Here is a 21,530-nt window from a genome sequence, read left to right as displayed (position 1 = left end):
CTCTTTGCCTTGAGGGTAATTTTCTTGTCGTGACACTGGCTTTTTGTCCTGGGATGTATTCACTAGGAACCAAGCGGATGCATACATGCATAAACTGAGAGGGACCTACATGAATGTGTCCAATAAACGTATTTTGCTACCTTGTGCTCTCATGAATGCCCCACTCTCCTAACACATTTTTTAGCTGTGGCGGCTGCTGAATCCTTTGTTTTTTTTAGAGCGGAGAGTATAGTTTGCGAGCTGGAGCTCCTGGGCCGAGTCACGTCTCTTGACCTGAACCACGACCGCACCGAGCTGCTCACCTGCTCCCGGGACGACCTGGTTAAGATCATCGACCTGCGCAGTAACGCGGTCCGCCAGACCTTCAGGTACGGGGACATGTCACTGCTCTGGTACTGCAGACTACAGATCACTCACTTGACCACCACACACCAATTGCTGTGTCAAGCCAGCGCTCAGGGTTTTCATTGAATATATTTAGTAATGGAGAGCCTCACACATATTGTCAATTGAGCAATCGGATGCGTTGGTAGTCAGAGATTCTCTTTATTCTTATTGGTGAATAGATGCTATATCTAGGCAATGGAATTGTCCTAATAGTGCAAACCCTGCATGTCTGGCAATCCAGGCGCAATCAAACACTCAATGTATTTCAAAGGAAGCCAAATACTATTTGAACCCATGTTTGACGCGGATTAGTGGTTTTGGAGGTTTATGTTGTGTATTCTCATCTCTCCTCCCAGTGCTCAGGGCTTCAAGTGTGGCGCTGACTGGACCCGAGTCACCTTCAGGTGAGTGACACCTTTTACACCAATATTGTGTCCTAAATGGCAACCTATTCCCTACATAGTGTACTACTTTTGACCAGAGCCCATTGGGCCTGGTCAAAAGGAGTTCACTAGGTAGGGAATAGATTGGACTATGTCCCAAATGGCTATTATTGGTTTAGTTTTTACTAACATCGGTTGTGGTCAAATTCCCTAACTTTCTCCATGCAAGTGTGCACATGCTCACCTCTCCAACCACAGTCCCATGACTCCATTTGAGCCCCTTATTTTGACCCTACTATTGCCTTGTGTACTCCTCAGTCCTGATGGCAGTTATGTGGCGGGGGGCTCTGCAGACGGCGCCTTGTATGTGTGGAATGTCCTGACGGGCAAGTTGGAGCGCACCCTGGACAAGAACCACTGGTCAGTTTGAACTTCCGGAGTAGGATCAAGTCTTCCTTCCGCACTGTTTTCCAGTCAGTTTTGCACTTTTTGTAATTGTTTCAGGTTCAGGATTTGAAGGTAAGCCATAGACCTGGATATACAGCGTTAGTACCACAAAGCCTGTTTTAACTTGAGCAGTGCCATTGAGGACTTTGACCATTTTGAAGTAGTGAACTGGGTGAGACTTTCTATGTGGTGTTTCCCATAGAATTTTAGCTGTAGTGGCAAGGGTTCGGGTAAGGATTATCTGAGTGTCCCAGGGGCATGAACCACCTGGAGACTTGTATAAGGACTGAGAAAGGCAGTTTTGGGGAGTGACATTCTACTCAAAAATGGATGAAAATATAATTAAATAGGCTGAGACACAGGGTTAACCATATACATACTCAATTGGGCTAATCAGTAGCTAGATTCCAAACTCTAAACATGATCAATGTGTTTCGTGTTCCACCAAAAACTTAACATAAACACAGTGAATGTGTTACATTTATCCCCTGGTCTCACCTATGCACACAGTGAATTATGGAGGCTAAATGTGCCTAAACCATGCTCATATACAGCACTGAGCGCTCATTTTTAGGAGTTGAGAAAGAGTAATAGCCATGGAAAGCTGGGATTCCCCTCTTAACAAAGTCAAAATTGCTTTCAGAAGATTACTGCAATTGCATTAAGAAATGTGCATTGATTGCTTATCAGAATACATATTTCTCTCCTTGTGGCACTCGCAACTTGAATGCACCTCAAGGAATATTTATTTCTCGCACAGAACACACACAACGACAAGCTGACTACGTAAATACCTCGGTAAACTATTCTACTATGAGGTTGTTGCTGTTCATTACTCTTGTTGGCAGAGGAAAAGTACATGTTGACAGTTCAAGACTTCAAAGTTTATATTGGCTGATACCACTGCTATGGGTTACGGAAATATCACCTGCTGCGGAATTCTGTATCAACCAATATGAGCTGGGTGGGTTGGGCCCTGAATGCTGATTTGGCTGAAAGCCATGCTATACCACAGGTGTAACATCTATTTTTACTGTTCTAATTATGTTTTTTTTTTTTTACCAGTTTTCTAATAGTAATAAGACACCTCGGGGGGTTGTGATATTTGGCCAATATACCACGACTCAGGTTTGTGTCCCAGCACTCTCCTCGTGCATAAGACCAGCCTTATTGGCTGTATACCACATCCCCTCTGGCCTTATTGCTTAAATATACAGTGCATTTGGAAAGTATTCAGACCCCTTGACTTTTTCCACATTTTGTTAGGTTACAGCCATATTCTGACTATCGTTTTTTCCCCCCTCAAATCTACACACAATACCCTACAATCACAAAGCAAAAACAGATTTTTTGATGTTTTTGCAAATGTATAATAATAAAAAAAAAACTGAAATTTTGCATAAGTATTCAGACCCTTTACTCGGTACTTTGTTGAAGGACATTTGGCAGTGATTAAACCCTTGATTATTCTTTGGTATTGTGCTAAAAGCTTGGCACACCTGTATTTGGGACGTTTCTTCCGATCTTCTCAAGCTCTGTCAGGTTGGATATGGAGCGTCGGCTGGGACTTGTCCCGAAGCCAGTCCTGCATTGTCTTGGCTGTGTGCTTCTGGCCATTGTCCTGTTGGAAGGTGACCCTTCAACCCAGTCTGAGGTCCTGAGTGCCCTAGAGCAGGTTTTTTATCAAGGATCTCTCTGTACTTTGCTCTGTTCATCTTTCCCTCCAATCCTGACTAGTCTCCCAGTCCCTGCTGCTGAAAAACATTCCCACAGCATGATGCTGCCACCCATGCTTCACCGTAGGGATGGTGCCAGGTTTCCTCCAGACGTGACGCATGGCATTCAGACCAAAGAGTTAAAGCTTGGTTTCATCAGACTTGAGAACCTTGTTTCTCATGGTATGAGTCCTTTAGGTGCCTTTTGGCAAACGCCATGCAAGCTGTTATGTCCCTTTTACTGAAGAGTGGCTTCTGTCTGGCCATTCTAGCATAAAGGCCTGATTTGCTGGAGTGCTGCAGAGATGGTTGTCCTTCTGGAAGGTTCCCCCATCTCCACAGATGAACTCTGGAGCTCTATCAAAGTGACCACCGGGTTCTTGGTCACCTCCCTGACCAATACATTCTCCCCTGATTGCTCAGTTTGTCCAGGCGGCCAGCTCTAGGAAGAGTCTTGGTGGTTCCAAACTTCAATTTAAGAATGATGGAGGCTACTGTGTTGGACCTTAAATACTGCAGAAATGTTTTGGTACCCTTCCCCAGATCTGTGCCTTATCACAATCCTGTCTCGGAGCTCTATGGACAATTCCTTCGACCTCATGGCTTGGTTTTTGCTCTGACATGCACTGTCAACTGTGGGACCTTATATAGACAGGTGTGTTTGCCTTTTCATATCATATCCAATCAATTAAGAAGGTATGAATTAACTTTTAACAAGGCACTCCTTTTAATTGAAATACATTCCAGGTGACTACCTGATGAAGCTGGTTGAGAGTGCCAAGAGTGCAAAGCTGTCATCAAAGCAAAAGGTGGCTACTTTGAAACATCTGAAATATAAAATGTTTCCAGATGTTATTTCATTGTTGTGATGTCTTCACTATTCTACAATGCAGAAAATAGTAAAATAAAGAAAACCCCTTAAATGACTAGGTGTCCAAACTTGTGTGTGTACTTTTGGGGCAGCAGGTAGCCTAGTGGTTAGAGCGTTGGTCTTGTAACTGAAATGTTGCAAGATCAAATCCCTGAGCTGACAAGGTAAAACGTCTGTCATTCTTCCCCTGAACAAGGTAGTTAACACACTGTTCCTAGGCCGTCATTGAAAATAAGAATAGTTAAATAAAGTTAAAGGTAAATAAAAAATTAACTTTGGTATTATGTGGTACTGTGTAAGAGATTGACGAGGAAATGTATTTAATCCATTTTAGATTAAGGCTGTAACGTAAAAAGTCAAGTGGTCTGAGTACTTTCCAAATGCTCTACTCGTCAGCAAACATTAAATTACTGCAATGGCATTAAATCACCAACCGTGTGTTTTGCCTGTTCAGACAACACACTCCAGGTGGCAGTATGACCCCTTTGTTTGTTGACTGACTCATGGTAGAAGAGATTGTACTTTAAAATGAAGTTAGCCCTCAATGGCGCAGCCCATGCTGGCGCAGATGCAAGGAAAGGCACTTTTTCCATCTCTTTGGGGTAAGGTGCAACTTCTACCTGACACTCCCATTATGCCGTCCTGCTCAGGTTTGACGTTCTGTTGTCTCTTCTCTCAGCTCGGCCATCAACTCTGTGTCCTGGTCGCCATCGGGAGCCTACGTGGTCAGTGTGGAGAAGGGCAGCAAGGCCGTCCTCTGGTCTGATATGTGATTGGCTATGCTCTGCTCTGGCCCTCTGCCATGGGTGACTGGCTCTGTCTGGACTGTTCAATGGAGGCACAGACTGGACGGGGGTTCCCTAGCCCCACCCTCTAACGGCCAACCCCTGCATCAACTTTGCCTCACTGGCATTGGACCATTCTGTGATCCGATACGTTGGGGTAGTTGTTTTCTTACCCAAAGGAGGTGACTCCGGTGGCCCATGGTGGCAGCAGAGTTTTCATGTCCAGTTGAACTGTCAGTGATGAGCCATGAAGGCAGAGTTTTCTCCTTAAAGTTAAACAAAATTATATATCCATTTGAAATTATATCCAACCAAGGCAAGGCGAATGAGTTAGACAGTTTAACTAAAATATTACATTATAAAACAGTTATTGCCAAATTGCCACTATAAACAGAGCTGGATTGTCTGGTTTTTAAGGCTGCAATTGGACACGTCGTTAGTTTTACAAGACCTTGGGGTGGGCAGAAGCTTTTAAAGTTTAAGTCAGTCTCCTGGGCCCACTTTTTCCAAACTTATCTGATCGTATTTCGGTAATTGGATAGAATTAATACGTAGAAATAGAATTAATAGAACACGTGCATCATTGACTTGAATGGGGACGTCTGTTCGATTCGTTCTATTTATATGTATTTAATATAAACAAATTGCCAAAATCCAATCGGGTAACTTTGAAAAACTGGGCCCAGGTTTCAGTTTTTAAATACAATTCCTTTTTTTCTCAAAAAAAATGAATGCATGGCAACTAACGGAAAGCATTTTGTGCAGTTCCCGGTCTTTCTAATGTAGCAGTGTTTCCATTCACTTTGCACCACCTTTGCTGTGTCTGAAATGGCACAAGGTGGGTGATTGGTTGGTTGTCTCCAACTGTATGGGAGCATTGAGTTGTCAAGTTAATACTGTAATGCTGTGCTCTTCAAACCTTGTCCTGGATACCCACAGGGCCTGTTATATAGCTCTGCACCAACACACCACAACAAGTTTAAGTAGTTGTACTGGGCTGGAACAAAAGCCTTACACACCTCGTGGGTCCTTGGGACCAGGATTGAAGAACACTGCTGTAAGGAGTGAACACGTGTTGTGAACAAGAGTAAACGCAATTCTCTAAAACAAACTCATGTGCCAATCACAATGACCATGTAACATTTAAACAGGGAATGCTCTGTTTGAGATGACAATTCTCTAGACAGCTGGAATGAACCCACACACTTGGCACATCTGCTTAATACTATTTATTCAGGTGTTTGTTCAGTGTCATGTCCTATCAGTCACTGTCAACATTAAAATAATGCAATGTTCCGGTCTTGGAGGGCCACAGCATGTGCTGGTCTTTTTGAAATTCTGTTATTGATCGGTCAACTGTTAGACCCGTTTATTGGTCAGCTCACCTCGATTCCAGGGGTGAAATGCTGGGCCGCGTTCTGGAGGGATGCATAGTTCAGGACGTTGCAAGAGATGTTTCCCTGTAGAGCTGACATGATTCCCCACTATAAAAGCATGTACAGTATGTTCTAATCTACTTAATGTATTTGTATCGGAACTTTTATGTAGGCCTAAAGCTGACCCCCATCGTCCAAAGACTTTAAGCAGATACTGTGGTCCTCCATAGCCTGGGGATTAGCTCCACTCCTTAACACTTGCATGCTGTTTTTGTTTGTTTTTTCTTTTTCATTTCGATGGACTTGTTGACACACATGACATGTGTCATGTTTACATGATGCTGTTCTAAATATCAATGACTAGTATCTATCGTTCACCACATGGGCAGGGAACCCCAGTCCCGCAAGGATCACTCGGTCCAATGGGATCTGCTGACAAAGGGGCAGGTTCAGTAGTGAAATATTGTCGAACATTGCGGGTAGAAATACCATAAATAGAATCAATGATTCCTTTGTTCAATATGTCAGAGCCATGTTTCTACTTATTTCTATCTGAAAGTTCCACAACGTTGAGTCCTGAGGGGTATAGTACAAAGCAAGATCAATGCCTTAGCCAGCAAACTTGCCTAAATATTCTGAAAACTTTTTTTTTGAAGGACACGTTTGAAAATGCATGGTCTGATTAAACTAACAACCAAAAGCACATATCTTAGTTTAGATTTCCTAATGAACCAGAAAATCTGATTATTTCTGTTTATCAAAGTTAGCTGGGTAACTCATTGATCCTGCTTGTAATATACACGTCTGCTGAAAGCACCCAAATTTGCACTTGTAATTTTTCCAGAGGGGAAAAGTTTAAGATAAAGTTTGAAGATCAATGGTGTCATGTTTTTGGCTTTGTTGGTCATGTTTTCCACTCTGACAATAACTGGTGCAAACACTGAGTAAAGCTGGCCCAGAAAAGTGTCTTTCACTCATTTAATAATGAAATGTTCACTATCTGATCTGAGTTGTATGAATACATGCCCAGGAGGATGCAAGGCACTGATAAGATCGAACGGGGGATTCTCTCTTAAGAGTGTTCTGTTGAAACAGGCCAGCATATCCTGCCCTCTTCGGGGTCATGTTCAGTAGGCACCAAATAGGAGAAAATGAACTGAAACCGGGGAGGACTATCTGGACTTATCCAATAAGACAGCTAATTTTCGTTTCCCATTTTATTTATTTATTGTTCCATGTTCTTATGAATATGACCCAGGACACCTTTTCCCACAGTTGACTCCAAGCTTCAGTCACCGTGTACAGGCCAGGGGAAGGGGAGGTTGGTTTTGAAATGTGCTTGGTAAACTGCTGATCAGCAGGCCTTTACCCCACCCCTCTGCGATCAGCAAAAAGATTGTAAAGCTTAAGTTATTATGTATGTATATGAAACATGTATGTGTTAATGTATGCACACTGAGAAAGTGTGGGAACATTTGTGTTATATCGTTTTTTGGGGGTGAGGCAGATGGTAGCTGACTACAGATGGCGTGTGTCAATAAAATTACTATCTTACTGTTGGTGATGTGCACTACAACAAACTACAGAATTATTAGTCATATGAGCGATTCTATTTAGGCACATGGTCCTCTCAATACAGCGAACAGCTTTTCCACAAATTGTGTAATGGTTGCATGATCTTGGTTATCCCGTAAAATATTCTGTGATTTGTTCTCGTGTTAGAAATGGATATTTCCTGTATGCGAAGTCCTCACCCTCACAAAAGGGAACTCTCAGCCTGTTTGTCATCCGTCGAACCAAAGCAGTTTGAGCACCGCCTTCGCCCAATCCTGGTAGGTCCAAATAACCAGTGACGAAACCCAAGAGCCGGCACTAATGCTGCTTGTTATCACGCATCCCATAGGATGGTGACAGATTTATACGGTACCAGTTATGTTTAACTAAATCTGTCCACTAGAGATTAATGGGTGCATAATGTCAAAGTAGTTTCATTCAGAAATATTGGATCCTTGAAAGTACAAATGCAATATTTAATTGCCATTTCAATTCATGATATACCCATGGATTCTTGATGAATATAACTTAAACTAAGCTCATGAGGCATCTCATTTAACTGTCTAATGCAGGGCTGTCTGCTGCTATAACAGCCTCCACTCTTCTGGGAAGACTTTCCACTAGACGTTAGAACATTGCTCTAGGGACTTGCTTCCACTCAGCCACGAGCATTAGTGAGGTCAGGCCCTGATGTTGGGAGATTAGGCCTGGCTCGTAGTCACTGTTTCAATTCATCCCAAAGGTGTTCGATGGAGTTGAGGTTAGGGCTCTGTGCAGGCCAGTCAAGTTGTTCCACAACGATCTCGACAAACTATTTCTGTATGGACCTCGCTTGGGGGGCATTGTCATGCTGGAACAGGAAAGGGCCTTTCCCAATCTGTTGCCTCAAATTTGGAAGCACAGTATCGTCTAGAATGTCGTTGTATGCTGTAGCATTAAGATGTCCATTCACTGGAACTAAAGGGCCTAGCCCGAACCATGAAAAACATCCCCAAACCATTATTCCTCTTCCACCAAACTTTACAGTTCACACTATGCATTGGGGCAGGTAGCATTCTCCTGTCATCCTCAACTCTGATTTGTCTGCCAGATGGCGAAGGGGGATTCATCACTCCAGAGAACACGTTTCCAGAGTCCAATGGCGGTGAGCTTTACACCACTCCAGCCAACGCTTGGCATTGCGCATGGTGATCTTAGGCTTGTGTGGCTACTCTGCCATGGAAACCCATTTTGTGAAGTACCCGATGAACAGTTATTGTGCTTCCAGAAGCAGTTTGGAACTCGGTGAGTGTTACAACCGAGGACAGATGATTTTTATGCGCTTTAGCACTCTGCGGTCCCGTTCTGTGAGCTTGTGTGGCCTACCACTTCGCAGTTGAGCAATTGTTGCTCCTTGATGTTTCCACTTCACAATAACAGCACTTAGTTGACCAGGGCAGAAATGACTAACTGACTTGTTGGAAAGGTAGCATCCTTTTGATGGTGCCATGCTGAATGTCACTGAGCTCTGCAGTAAGGCCAATGTTTGTCTATGGCGATTGTGTGGCTGTGTGCTCGATTTCTATTATAAACCTGTCTGCAACTGGTGTGGCTGAAATGGCCAAATCCACACATTTGAAGGGGTACTGTGTGTGTGTGTGTGTGTATATATTTATAGTGTATCATGTTGATCTCATGGACTATTTTAGGCCCTGCATCCGTAGAATTGTTGTCCATTTCCTTTCAGATGACACATTTGTACCTGCATTAGGTCGTTGGAAAGTTTGATAATGTGTTTCAGAAAGGGGTAGTGTCTGTTTTAGACATACTTATAGAATGTATGGTGCCCTTTGGTAATATACTGGCAGAACACAATGGCCATCAAAAGCTTGCCCTCCATGTGTTCGCCAGAGGTAGCCTGACTGCCATTAGGTACCGAGATGAGATCCTCAGACCCCTTGTGAGACCATATGCTGGTGCGGTTGGCCCTGGGTTCCTCCTAATGCAAGACAATGCTAGACCTCATGTGGCTGGAGGGTGTCAGCAGTTCCTGCAAGAGGAAGGCATTGATGCTATGGACTGGCCCGCCCGTTCCCCAGACCTGAATCCAATTGAGCACATCTGGGACATCATGTCTCGCTCCATCCACCAACGCCACGTTGCACCACAGACTGTCCAGGAGTTGGCGGATGCTTTAGTCCAGGTCTGGGAGGAGATCCCTCAGGAGACTATCCGCCACCCCATCAGGAGCATGCCCAGGCGTTCGAGGGAGGTCATACAGGCACGTGGAGGCCACATACACTACTGAGCCTTGTTTTGACTTGTTTTAAGGACATTATTATCAAAATTGGATCAGCCTGTAGTGTGGTTTTCCACTTTTAATTTTGAGTGTGACTCCAAATACAGACCTATGGGTTGATAAATTTGATTTCCATTGATAATTTTTGTTGTCACCACATTCAACTATGTAAAAAGTATTTAATAAGAATATTTCATTCAGATCTAGGATGTTATTTCAGTGTTCACTTTATTTTTTTGAGCAGTGTATATTAATTTGGCTCTTATACAGTTAGACTAGACTTGTATGAGGATTATGACATGTTATAGCACAAAAAGGAGCGGAGCTCAACTTTCTCCGTACCGTCTCTGCCCTAATAATAAATGAAAGGGAACTCAAATGATGGCCTCAATGGTGAACTTGACACAAGACCAATACCAGCTTATACCAGGAGGGGGTGTAAGAACATTTCATTATAGCTTTGACGAGAGGAAAAATATCTTGAACCATTCTCACACTTCATACAATTAATTGCAGGTGAAAACTGCTCCTGCTATATTCTCCCCCTCCTTGAATACAGCAAAATATCAGAACATATTCAATAGTTTAAGTGCAACAGTTCATTTTTCCCTCAGATTACACTTAAATAGAATTTTTCTTTGCTCAACAATGTCAAACCACAATGCTGTATCATAAGGATTCGTGAGGGAGAGTGCTTGTCATTAACCCTTAAGTGATTACATTAAATGTACCAGGCTACCAAACTCATATTCAATTCATACTCAAGTCACTTTTAAAATCTGACCTTTAGGACTCATAATGAAGAGAACTAATAATAATAATCTCTGTTCCTTAGTACCTGAATCAATTAGCAGTGCTAATGCTGAATAGTGAACTGGCTCATGTTCTATACTTATTTGTCTGCTGTGCAAAAGCTTCTGATTTGCTCATCTTGTAAAATAAGCTTATTCACAGGTTTTAATGATATGGCCTGCTCTGGAACTAACAATGTTTGTCATGAAAGTGACGATTCCACTACATGTGAGACTCTGGATTCAGTATTACCTGCCCTCCAAGACACCTACAGCACCCGATGTCACAGGAAGGCCAAAAAGATCATCGACAACCACCCAAGCCACTGCCTGTTCACCCCGCTACCATCCAGAGGGTGAGGTCAGTACAGGTGCATCAACAGAAGCTATTGATAGCTTCTATCTCAAGGCCATCAGACTGTTAAACAGCCATCGCTAACACAGGAGAGGCCGCTGCCTACAGTCGTGGCCAAAAGTTGAGAATAACACATTAATTTTCACAAAGTTTGCTGCTTCAGTGTCTTTATATAATATTGTCAGATATTACTATGGAATACTGAAATAATTGACACTTATGAAATGCTTGTAAAGGCTTTTATTGTCAATTACATGAAATTGATGCAAAGAGACAACATTTGCTGATTTGACCCTTATTTTTCAAGACCTCTGCAATCCACCCTGGCATGCTGTCAATTCACTTCTGGGCCACATTCTGACTGATGGCAGCCAATTCTTGCATAAACAATGCTTAGAGTTTGTCAGAATTTGTGGGGTTTTGTTTGTCGACTCGCCTCTTGAGGATTGACAACGAGTTCTCAATAGGATTACGGTCTGGGGAGTTTCCTGGCCATGGACCCAAAATATCTATTTTGTTCCCCGAGCTACTTCGTTATCACTTTTGCCTTATGGCAAGGTGCTCCATCATGCTGGGAAGGGCATTGTTTGTCACCAAACTGTTCCTGGATGGTTGGGAGAAGTTGCTTTCGGAGGATGTGTTGGTACCATTCTTTATTCATGGCTGTGTTAGGCAAAATTGTGAGTGAGCCCACTCCCTTGGCTGAGAAGCAGCCCCACACATGAATGGGCTCAGGATGTTTTACTGTTGGCATGACACAGGGCTGATGTCAGCGCTCGCCTTGTCTTCTCCGGACAAGCTTTTTTCTCGGATGCCCCAAACAATCGGAAAGGTGATTTATCAGGAAAAATCCCTGTACCATTTGCAGAATATCGGTCTGTCCCTAATGTTTTTCCTGGAGAGAAGAGGCTTCTTTGCTACTCTTCTTGATGTAACGGATGTGAAATGGCTAGCTAGTTGGTGGTGGTGCGAGCTAATATAGCATTTCAATCAGTGACGTCACTCGCTTTGAGACCTTGAAGTAGTGGTTCCCCTTGCTCTGCAAGGGCCGCTGCATTTGTGGCGCGATGGGTAACGAAGCTTCGAGGGTGACTGTTGAAGTGTGCAGAGCGTCCCTGGTTCGCACCCAGGTCGGGGCGAGGGGACGGACGTAAAGTCTACTGTTACATTGACACCAGGCCATCCTCAGTCTTCGCCTCACTGTGTGTGCAGATGCACTCACACCTACCTGCTGCCATTCCTGAGCAAGCTCTGTACTGGTGGTGCCCCGATCCCGCAGCTGAATCAACTTTCGGAGACTATCCTGGCGTTTGCTCGACTTTCTTAGGCGCCCTGAAGCCTTATTCACAACAGTTGAACCGCTCTCCTTGAAGTTCTTGATGATCCGATAAATGGTTGATTTAGGTGCAGCAATATCCTTGCCTGTGAAGCCGTTTTTGTGCAAAGCAATGATAACGGCATGTGCTTCCTTGCAGGTAACAATGATTGACCGAGGAAGAACTGATTCCAAGCACCACCCTCCTTTTGAAGCTTCCAGTCTGTTATTCGAACTCAATCAGCATGACAGAGTGATCTCCAGCCTTGTCCTCGTCAACACTCACACCTGTGTTAACGAGAGAATCACTGACATGTCAGCTGGTCCTTTTGTGGCAGGGCTGAAATGCAGTGGAAATGTTTTTGGGGATTCAGTTAATTTGCATGGCAAATAGGGACTTTGCAATTAATTGAAATTCATCTGCTCACTCCTCATAACATTCTGGAGTATATGCAAATTGCCATCATACAAACTGAGGCAGCAGACTTTGAAAATTTGTGTAATTCTAAAAACTTTCGGCCACGACTGTACAGACTTGAAATCATTGGTCACTAACAAATGGATCACTAGTCACTTTAAAGTTTTCATATCTTGATTTTTCATCCCATATGTGTACAGTTGAAGTCGGAAGTTTACATACACTTAGGTTGGAGTCATTAAAACTCATTTTTCAACCACTTCACTTGATAAACTATAGTTTTGGCAAGTTGGTTAGGACATTACTGTGTGCACTACACAAGTACATTTTCCAACAATTGTTTACAGATATTTTATTTCACTTATAATTCACAATTTGTAGGTCAGAAGTTTACGTACACTAAGTTGACTGTGCCTTTTTTAAACAGCTTGGAAAATTCCAGAAAATTGTCACAGCTTTAGAAACTTCTGATTAGGCTAATTGACATCATTTGAGCAATTGGAGGTGTACCTGTGGATGTATTTCAAGACCTACCTTCAAACTCAGTGCCTCTTTGCTTGACATCATGGGGAAATCAGCCGAGACCTCAAACAAATTGTAGACCTCCAAGTCTAGTTCATCCTTGGGAGCAATTTCCAAACTCCTGAAGGTACCACGTTCATCTGTACAGACAATAGAACGTGTTGTGGAATATCGACTCAGAAATATAACACTTTTACTAGAACCTGTGAATTCAATATAAGCTGTAATACAGAGTTGGAAAGCCGAGCCCTTCCATGGAAGGACTTCATTACATACGTTCCCGAGACTAAATTCTCATATTACAGAGTCCTGCCTTTATAGGATTCTCTCTTTGCATTACGTATAGAGTTCCCTCCCTCTCTATGAAAATAGCTTTCCCTGACCTTTTTTAATCGTGATCTTTTCTTCTCAGTTCTTGCTTAACGCCCACATCTGACAGCTGTATAAGTTATAATGGTAGCAGGCCCTGGTCATATGTTCCATTCCTTATATAGCCATTCTGACTTAGCTCTTCAAACTGGACAGCCTAGATGCTGCTAATAATTGGAATGTAATCATAGTAATGAGTTTTGCTCCAACATGTGCAAGTATGAACACCATGGGACCACACAGCCGTCATACTGCTCAGGAAGGCGACACATTCTGTCTCCTCGAGATGAACGTACTTTGGTGTGAAAAGTGCAACTCAATCCCAGAAAAACAGCAAAGGACCTTGTGAAGATGCTGGAGGAAACGGGTACAGTAAAACCACAGTAAAACAAGTCCTATATTGACATAACCTGAAAGGCCGCTCAGCAAGGAAGAAGCCACTGCTCCAAAACAGCCATAAAAAAGCCAGACTACGGTTTGCAACTGCATGTCATGGGGGAAAATATTTTTTGGAGGAATTTCTTCTGGTCTAATGAAACAAAAATAGAACTGTTTGGCCATCGTTATGTTTGGATGAAAAAGGGGGAGGCTTGCAAGCCGAATAACACCATCCCCCACCGTGAAGCACGGGGGTGGCAGAATCATGTGTGGGGGTGCTTTGCTGCAGGAGGGACTGGTGCACTTCACAAAATAGATGCCATCATGAGGCAGGAACATTTTGGCTATATTGAAGCAACATCTCAAGACATCAGTCAGGAAGTTAAAGCTTGGTCGCAAATGGGTCTTCCAAATGGACAATGACCCCAAGCATACTTCCAAAGTTGTGGCAAAATGGCCAAAGGACAACCAAGTCAAGGCATTGTCGTGGCAATCACAATGCCCTGACCTCAATCCCATAGAACATTTGTGGGCAGAACTGAAAAAGTGTGTGTGAGCAAGGAGGTCTACAAAGCTGACCAGTTCTGTCAGGAGGAATGGGCCAAAATTCACCCAACTTATTGTGCGAAACTTGTGGAAGGCTACCCAAAACGTTTGACCCAATTTAAGCAATTTAAATGCTACCAAATACTAATTGAGTGTATGTGAACTTCTGACCCACTTGGAATGTGATGCAATAAATCAATCATTCTCTCTACTATTATTCTGACATTTCACTTTCTTAAAATAAAGTGGTGATCCTAATTGACCTAAGACAGGGCATTTTTACTAGGATTAAATATCAGGAATTGTGAAACTGAGTTTTAAATGTTTATGGCCAAGGTGTATGTCAACTTCTGACTACAACTGTACATATTCTTATTCCATCCCTTTACTTAGATTTGTTTGTATTAGGTAGTTATTGTGGAATTGTTAGATTTCTTGTTGATATCTCTGCACTGTCGGAACAAGAACCACACGCATTTCACTACACTCACAAAAGCATCTGCTAACCATATGTATGTGACCAATAAAATTGGATTTGATCTAGGCGTTGTGTGTTGCCCATACTATGTTCAGAATCCGTTCCACTATAAGTTTCACTGGTGGACTTCTGTTGGACAAGCCGTGCCCACTTCAGGATTCTCATCCTATTCAGTCACACCACTTCAACCCTGTTCTTGATCAAGATTTCTACCGTGGGACTGGGTGGGTGGGTTCCTGGCTGCTAACAACTTTGCTCCATAACTCTGTGATCACACTCTCTGGAGCCGACCTGAGTAAGACCTTTTTTTTAAACAGGTCAACATTCACAAGGCTGCGGGGCCAGATGGATTACCAGGACGTGTGCTCTGGGCATGTGCTGACCAACTGGCAGGTGTCTTCACTGACATTTTCAACATGTCCCTGATTTGAGTCTAATACCAACATGCTTCAAGCAGACCACCATAGTCCCTATGCCCAAGAACACAAAGGCAACCTGCCTAAATGACTACAGACCTGTGGCACTCACGTCCGTAGCCATGAAGTGCTTTGAAAGGCTGGTAATGGCTCACATCAACACCATTATCCCAGAAACCCTAGACCCACTCCAATTTGCATACCGCCCAAACAGATCCACAGATGATACAATCTCTATTGCACTCCACACTTCCCTTTCCCACCTGGACAAAAGGAACACCTATGTAAGAATGCTATTCATTGACTACAGCTCAGTGTTCAACACCATAGTGCCCTCAGCTCATCACTAAGCTAAGGAACCTGAGACTAAACACCACCCTGTGCAACTGGATCGTGGACTTCCTGACGAGCTGCCCCCAGGTGGTGAGGGTAGGTAGCAACACATCTGCCATGCTGATCCTCAACTGGAGCTCCCCAGGGGTGCGTGCTCAGTCCCCTCCTGTGCTCCCTGTACACCCACGACTGCATGGCCAGGCACGACTCCAACACCATTAAGTTTGCAGAAGACACAACAGTGGTAGGCCTGATCACCGACAATGACAAAACAGGGAGGAAGTCAGAGACCTGGCCGGGTGGTGCCAGAATACCAACCTATCCCTCAACGTAAAAGGAGCACCGAGCACGCCCCCATTCTCATCGATGGGGCTGTAGTGGAGCAGGTTGAGAGCTTCAAGTTCCTTGGTGTCCACATCAACAACAAACTGGAATGGTCCGAACACACCAGACAATCATGAAGAGGGCACGACAAAGCCTATTCCCCCATCAGGAAACTAAAAAGATTTGGCATGGGTCCTAAGATCCTCAAAAGGTTCTACAGCTGCAACATCGAGAGCATCCTGACCTGTTGCATCACTGCTCGGCCTCCGACCGCAAGGCACTACAGAGGGTAGTGCGTACGGCCCAGTACATCACTGGGGATAAGCTGCCTGCCATCCAGGACCTCTACACCAGGCGTTGTTAGAGGAAGTGCCCTGAAATTTGTCAGACCCCAGCCACCCCAGTCATAGGCTGTTCTCTCTACTACCGCATGGCAAGCGGTACCGGAGTGCCAAGTCTTGGACAAAAAGGCTTCTCAACAGTTTTTACCCCCAAGCCATAAGAATCCTGAACACGTAACCAAATGGTTACCCGGACTATTTGCAATGTGTGCACCCCCCCAACCCCTATTTTCTACGCTGCTGCTACTCTCTGTTCATCACATAAATTGGAACCCTAGTCCCCTTCTGGTTAATGCATTTGAGCCAATCGGTTTCTTTTTTTGTGGCAAGGAAGGGGTGGTATACAGAAGATGGTCTTTTACCAAATAGGACTAAGTCCATATTATGACAAGAACCGCTCAAATAAGCAAAGACAAATGGCAGTCCATTACTTTAAGACATGGTCAGTCAATCCTGGAAATTTCAACAACTTTGAACATTTCTTCAATCACTCAAATGTATTTATGAAGCCCATTTCACATCAGCCAATGTCACAAAGTGCTAAATGGAAACACTGCCTAAAACCCCCAAAAGTAAGCAATGTAGAAGCACTGTGTTATGGGTGTAAGATGGCACAGTGATGCCATCTGTTGGTAAATGTTCATTACTGCAACTCTTGTGTTTTACCGGGGTGCTTGAGATACCCGGATGTGTTGTCATGTACTGAACAAGACTGGTTACTCGCATCAATGCCTCTGTCTCGTCATTTAACATTCAAACACACAGTGGCTAGGAAAAACTCCCTAGGAAGAAACCTAGAGGAGAATCAGGCTCTGAGGTGGCAAGTCCTCTTCTGGCTGTGCTGGGTAGAGATTATAATAGTACATGGCCAAGATGTTCAAATGTTCATAGATGACTAGCAGGGTCAAATAATAATCACAGTGGTAAAGGGTGCAACAGGTCAGCACCTCAGGAGTAAAATGTCTGTTGGATTTTCATAGCTGAGCATTCAGAGGGAGAGAGTAGAAAACAGCAGGTCCCGGGGCAAGGTAGCATGTCCGGTGAAAGTTAAGTGCAGTCGCAAAAACCATCAAGCGCTATGATGGAACTGGCTCTCATGAGGACCGCCACAGGTAAGGAAGACCCAGAGTTACCTCTGCTGCAGAGGATAAGTTCATTAGTTACCAGCCTCAGAAATTGCCACCCCTAATAAATGCTTCAGAGTTCAAGTAATGGACACATCAACTGTTCAGAGGAGGCAGGCCTTCATGGTCGAATTGCTGCAAAGAAACCACTGCTAAAGGCCACCAATAAGAAGAGACTTGTTTGGGCCAAGAAACACAAGCAATGGACATTGTCAGTCTGAGTCTAAATTTGAGATTTGTGAGACAGTGTAGGTGAAAGCTTGCGTAGTTCCCACCATGAAGCATGGAGGAGGTGGTGTGGGGGTGCTTTTGCTTGTGACACTGTCTGTGATTTAGAATTCAAGGCGTACTTAACCAGCATGGCCGCCACAACAGTCTGCAGGCATACAGCATCCCATCTGTTGTGGGCTTAGTCCCACTATCTTTTTGTTTTTCAACAGGACATTGACCCAACACGCCTCCAGCCTGTGTAAGGGCTATTTGACCAAGAAGGAGAGGGATGAAATGCTGCATCATATCTGGCCTCCACAATCACCCGACCTCAACCCAATTGACATGGTTCGGGATGAGTTGGACCGCAGAGTGAAGGAAAAGCAGTGCTCAGCATATGTGGAAACTCATTCAAGACTTTTGGAAAGCATTCTAGGTGAAGCTGGTTGAGAATTCCAAGAGTGTGCAAAGCAGTCAAGGCAAAGGGTTGACTACTTTGAAGAATCTAAAATATATTTAGCTTTGTTACACCATATGTTATTTCATAGTTTTTATGTCTTCACTATTATTTTACAATGTAGAAAATAGTAAAAGTAAAAACCCTTGAATGAGTAGGTGTCCAAACCTATGACTGGTACTGTACATGAATGTCAAGGTGTGCAGAATCTGAGGCCATGCCTGCTTCGTTCATGGTGGGAGTGCTCTGATTGTGTTCCCCAGAGTATGATTGAAACGCTCATTGGTGCCATTTCTCATAGGGTGTTATGGAGTACGAGACTTAATGCCTGAGATGTTGAGCAGGGCAGCTATCAACTCACTCAAAGTTGGCATCTTGATCAGAATGGATTCTCTCAGGGAAACCATTGGCACAGAAATAGTTGTCCCAAAACTTTCTTGCTAGCTGCTTTGTGGTCTGGGCAATGGAAGGTATGAGCGAGCTTGGTAAAGTGATATGTAACCACCAACACATCCATAGGTCTGTTCTTCAGTCTTCAGCTGTCCAGAAGTGCATACAGACCAACTGCAGCAGCGCTGTTGTCTTGATACCTTGAGTGGTGCCAGGCCCTCTGGCTTTGGTGTTTTACCCACCCTGACACAACACTTGACATGGCTCTGCACATCACGTTCCATAGTACTCCGTTAGAATCTGCTTGACGAGGTTGTTTGCTCCTGGCCTTGGTGACCTGCCTCGTTATGGCATCCATGCAGATCTTCTTCTTGCAGTGATTGGGGTACTAGGTATATCTTTTTCCTAGTGATTGGGTCCTTACCCACTCTGTATAGGATTCTATCCTCCAGCACTAGCTTATCCCACTGTTTTTCAAGAGCTTCAGTGCATTCAGAGGCTCATTGCATCGCTACCGTCTGGATGGTTGGTGGCGGCATTCCACATAGATCACACGGGCTAACTCTGCTCCCTCGCTGCTTGGCTCACAGGTAATTTTTAGGGATGGATGGCAATGCATCCAGGCCTATGTCGGTGACACTGGACTTGGCTTGCCAAGGCTATATTTCTGATTCTGGCAGCGGTGTTCCAGTTGGCATGACTGTCAAGGATGGCAGAGACTTCATCACTGCAAAATGAGCTCACTGAAAGTGCAGCTGTGAAGGCTCTCACTCTCTTCCTGGTACTAGTGAACATTGGACCACCTAAACATACCCTGGAATTTATCACCTGACAGCTTGTCTGGCTCAAAAGATTCTCATATGGCACACAGGGTGGACACTCCAATGCTATTGCCTGTGAAAGGCTCTCTGCTGAATGTGTAAGCCACAACGTTATTTTGCCCAGAGGCGTATTTGAGGTTGACGTTATAAGCAGTCAGCGTCGCCATCCTACGCTGTTCACAGGCATCCAGATTATTAGCCAATGCCGTGTAGGGATGCCCCTTTAAGAAGTTTAGCTACTGACTAGACTGCCCACTTAAGCGCTAGGAATTCAAGACTGTGCAGGATAGTTGCTCTGGGCTCTGTTTAATGACTTGCTGGCAAACGCTGTAAGGTGTGCTCTGTCTTCACCTGGTGTTACTTGCCCAAGCATCCAAGCCAACTGTCAATGCATCGGATAGGACAAAGGGTCTGGATAAGTTAGGTTTTTGCATTGCCCACCTTATCACATTCGGGTCTAGTCTCCTGGGATAAGCTTCCTGTACGAGCTTCCACGGCGCTGTCTTTTCCCTCTGGTTCTCTTTTGACCCAGTCGTCAGCTGGAAGAAAGGCCAAGTATTGGAACAGTTTGGGATGAAGCGTTGATACTGTCATTCCTGGGGTTAGTGATGTATCTTCTTGGGGCTCGATTCTGGACTTCAGGGAAAATTGGGTCTTTACATCAATCCTAGCTGAGTCAGTGGATACCAATGCTTTCAACGACGTGGCCAAAGAAATGGACTGAATGCGAGAGGGTTGACACTTAGGTGCACGTTTGAGGTTATGCACACGCAGTTGCTCAAAGACCATCTCCAGTTGTTGCATGGGTTCCTGTTAAGTTGGAGTGAAAATCAGGTCGTTGAGTTAACAGAGCAGAGACAGGAAGTCCTGATCCCTGAACATATTCATCATGCGCATTAAACTGGCTTGGCTGTTGCAGAGGCCTTGAGGGAGACTGTTGTACTCATGCAGTCTAACAGGCGAGGAGAAGGCAGTGAGCCACTTATCGTCCTCATAAAGAAGGTCTTTGTAGATTCCGAGGGTGAAGTCCATCGTGCTGAACAGTGCAGTACCGGGTGTGGGAGAGGATGAGCGTCTTTGTGTCCGGGTGTTGAGCCAGCGAAAATCAGTACAGACGCACAAATCTCCGTTCTTCTTCCACACTAGGACAAGAGGTGAAGGGGACTCACTTGTTGACAATCTGATGATCTCCATTCCCATTCATCCCCATTCAGGCTGCCTCCATTTCTGTAAGGCAGACTGAATGGTCTTTCATCCTTCAGATGAATCCAGTGGACAAAGTCTTTTGCAGCACCAGTTTGTCATTCGAGAAGATGTATTCAAGAAGAGTATTTCAAAGTGTTTTCACATTTCGTTCTTCCATTGGTCAGATATTTCACAGGAGTCCAGATCCAAGTCGCTGAGGCCATGCTGCTTCAGCAATGTTGGAAATCTGTGTGGGCTGATCAGAGTAGACATGTTGGCTGTTGGACTTCACACGTGCACGGTCTGCTGTTTCCACATACTCCAGAGCTATACATGGATACACATCGGCTATCTTGGCAATTCTCTGTATTGTTATGGACTTTTTTTCGCTGGGGTTTATGACCTTCATAGGGACCCCCCCCCCCCCACAGTGGAGTTACGACACAGCCAACCAGGATATTTTGAGGGATGGAGCGAGACTTGGTGGGTTCTTCCAGGGCTTCCACGTGATTTTTCAGGGAATTTACCCGAGACCAGGTGTTCATGTCAGACACCTCACCTTTCCACCGGACACCAGCGAGCATGGCAAGAAAGTCAACCAGTTCTGCGTCATCAGGGTTGTCTGGCACCAAGACCATCTCCCAGTATTTATCTGACTCCTTGAATCTGTGTGAAATATTTTATTACATTGGTTCCAATGATGAGTTTTGTTCTCTTTACCAGGAACGACCAGCATGGGCACAGTCATCTATCATTCATATACTTAAAGCTGTAAGTCACACACCCTCTTTGGGTGTACTCTCTTCCCTCCACATGAAACTAAAATGACACCTGTATTCTGCTGCACATTATAGTCCTGGGAGCCAGCATCAATGAGCATATTCTCTACAGCTTCACTCACAGTACTCGCTATAGAGCCTGTGTTTAACACAGCCTTCACTGTAGTACGCCCATTAACAAC

At 44.3% G+C, this 21,530-nt stretch overlaps 1 protein-coding gene across 2 annotated transcripts in view; it reads left to right on the top strand.

Moving 5' to 3' along the window:
* Positions 1–7,523, top strand: part of atg16l1 (ATG16 autophagy related 16-like 1 (S. cerevisiae)) — a 46,883-nt gene extending 39,360 nt beyond the window's left edge. For both annotated transcript variants that reach the window (XM_046295023.1, XM_046295022.1), the window contains 4 exons: positions 219–368; positions 744–791; positions 1,089–1,190; positions 4,483–7,523. In XM_046295023.1, coding sequence (XP_046150979.1) covers positions 219–368; positions 744–791; positions 1,089–1,190; positions 4,483–4,576 — 394 coding nt within the window. In that variant the 3' untranslated portion in view covers positions 4,577–7,523. The remainder of the gene's footprint in view (positions 1–218; positions 369–743; positions 792–1,088; positions 1,191–4,482) is intronic.
* Positions 7,524–21,530: the final 14,007 nt, after the last annotated feature.

Source organism: Oncorhynchus gorbuscha, linkage group LG13 (assembly GCF_021184085.1).
Source record: "Oncorhynchus gorbuscha isolate QuinsamMale2020 ecotype Even-year linkage group LG13, OgorEven_v1.0, whole genome shotgun sequence".
Lineage (NCBI taxonomy): Eukaryota > Metazoa > Chordata > Actinopteri > Salmoniformes > Salmonidae > Oncorhynchus > Oncorhynchus gorbuscha.
Note: the sequence above shows the minus strand (reverse complement) of the source record. Positions and strands in the feature narration are given on the sequence as shown.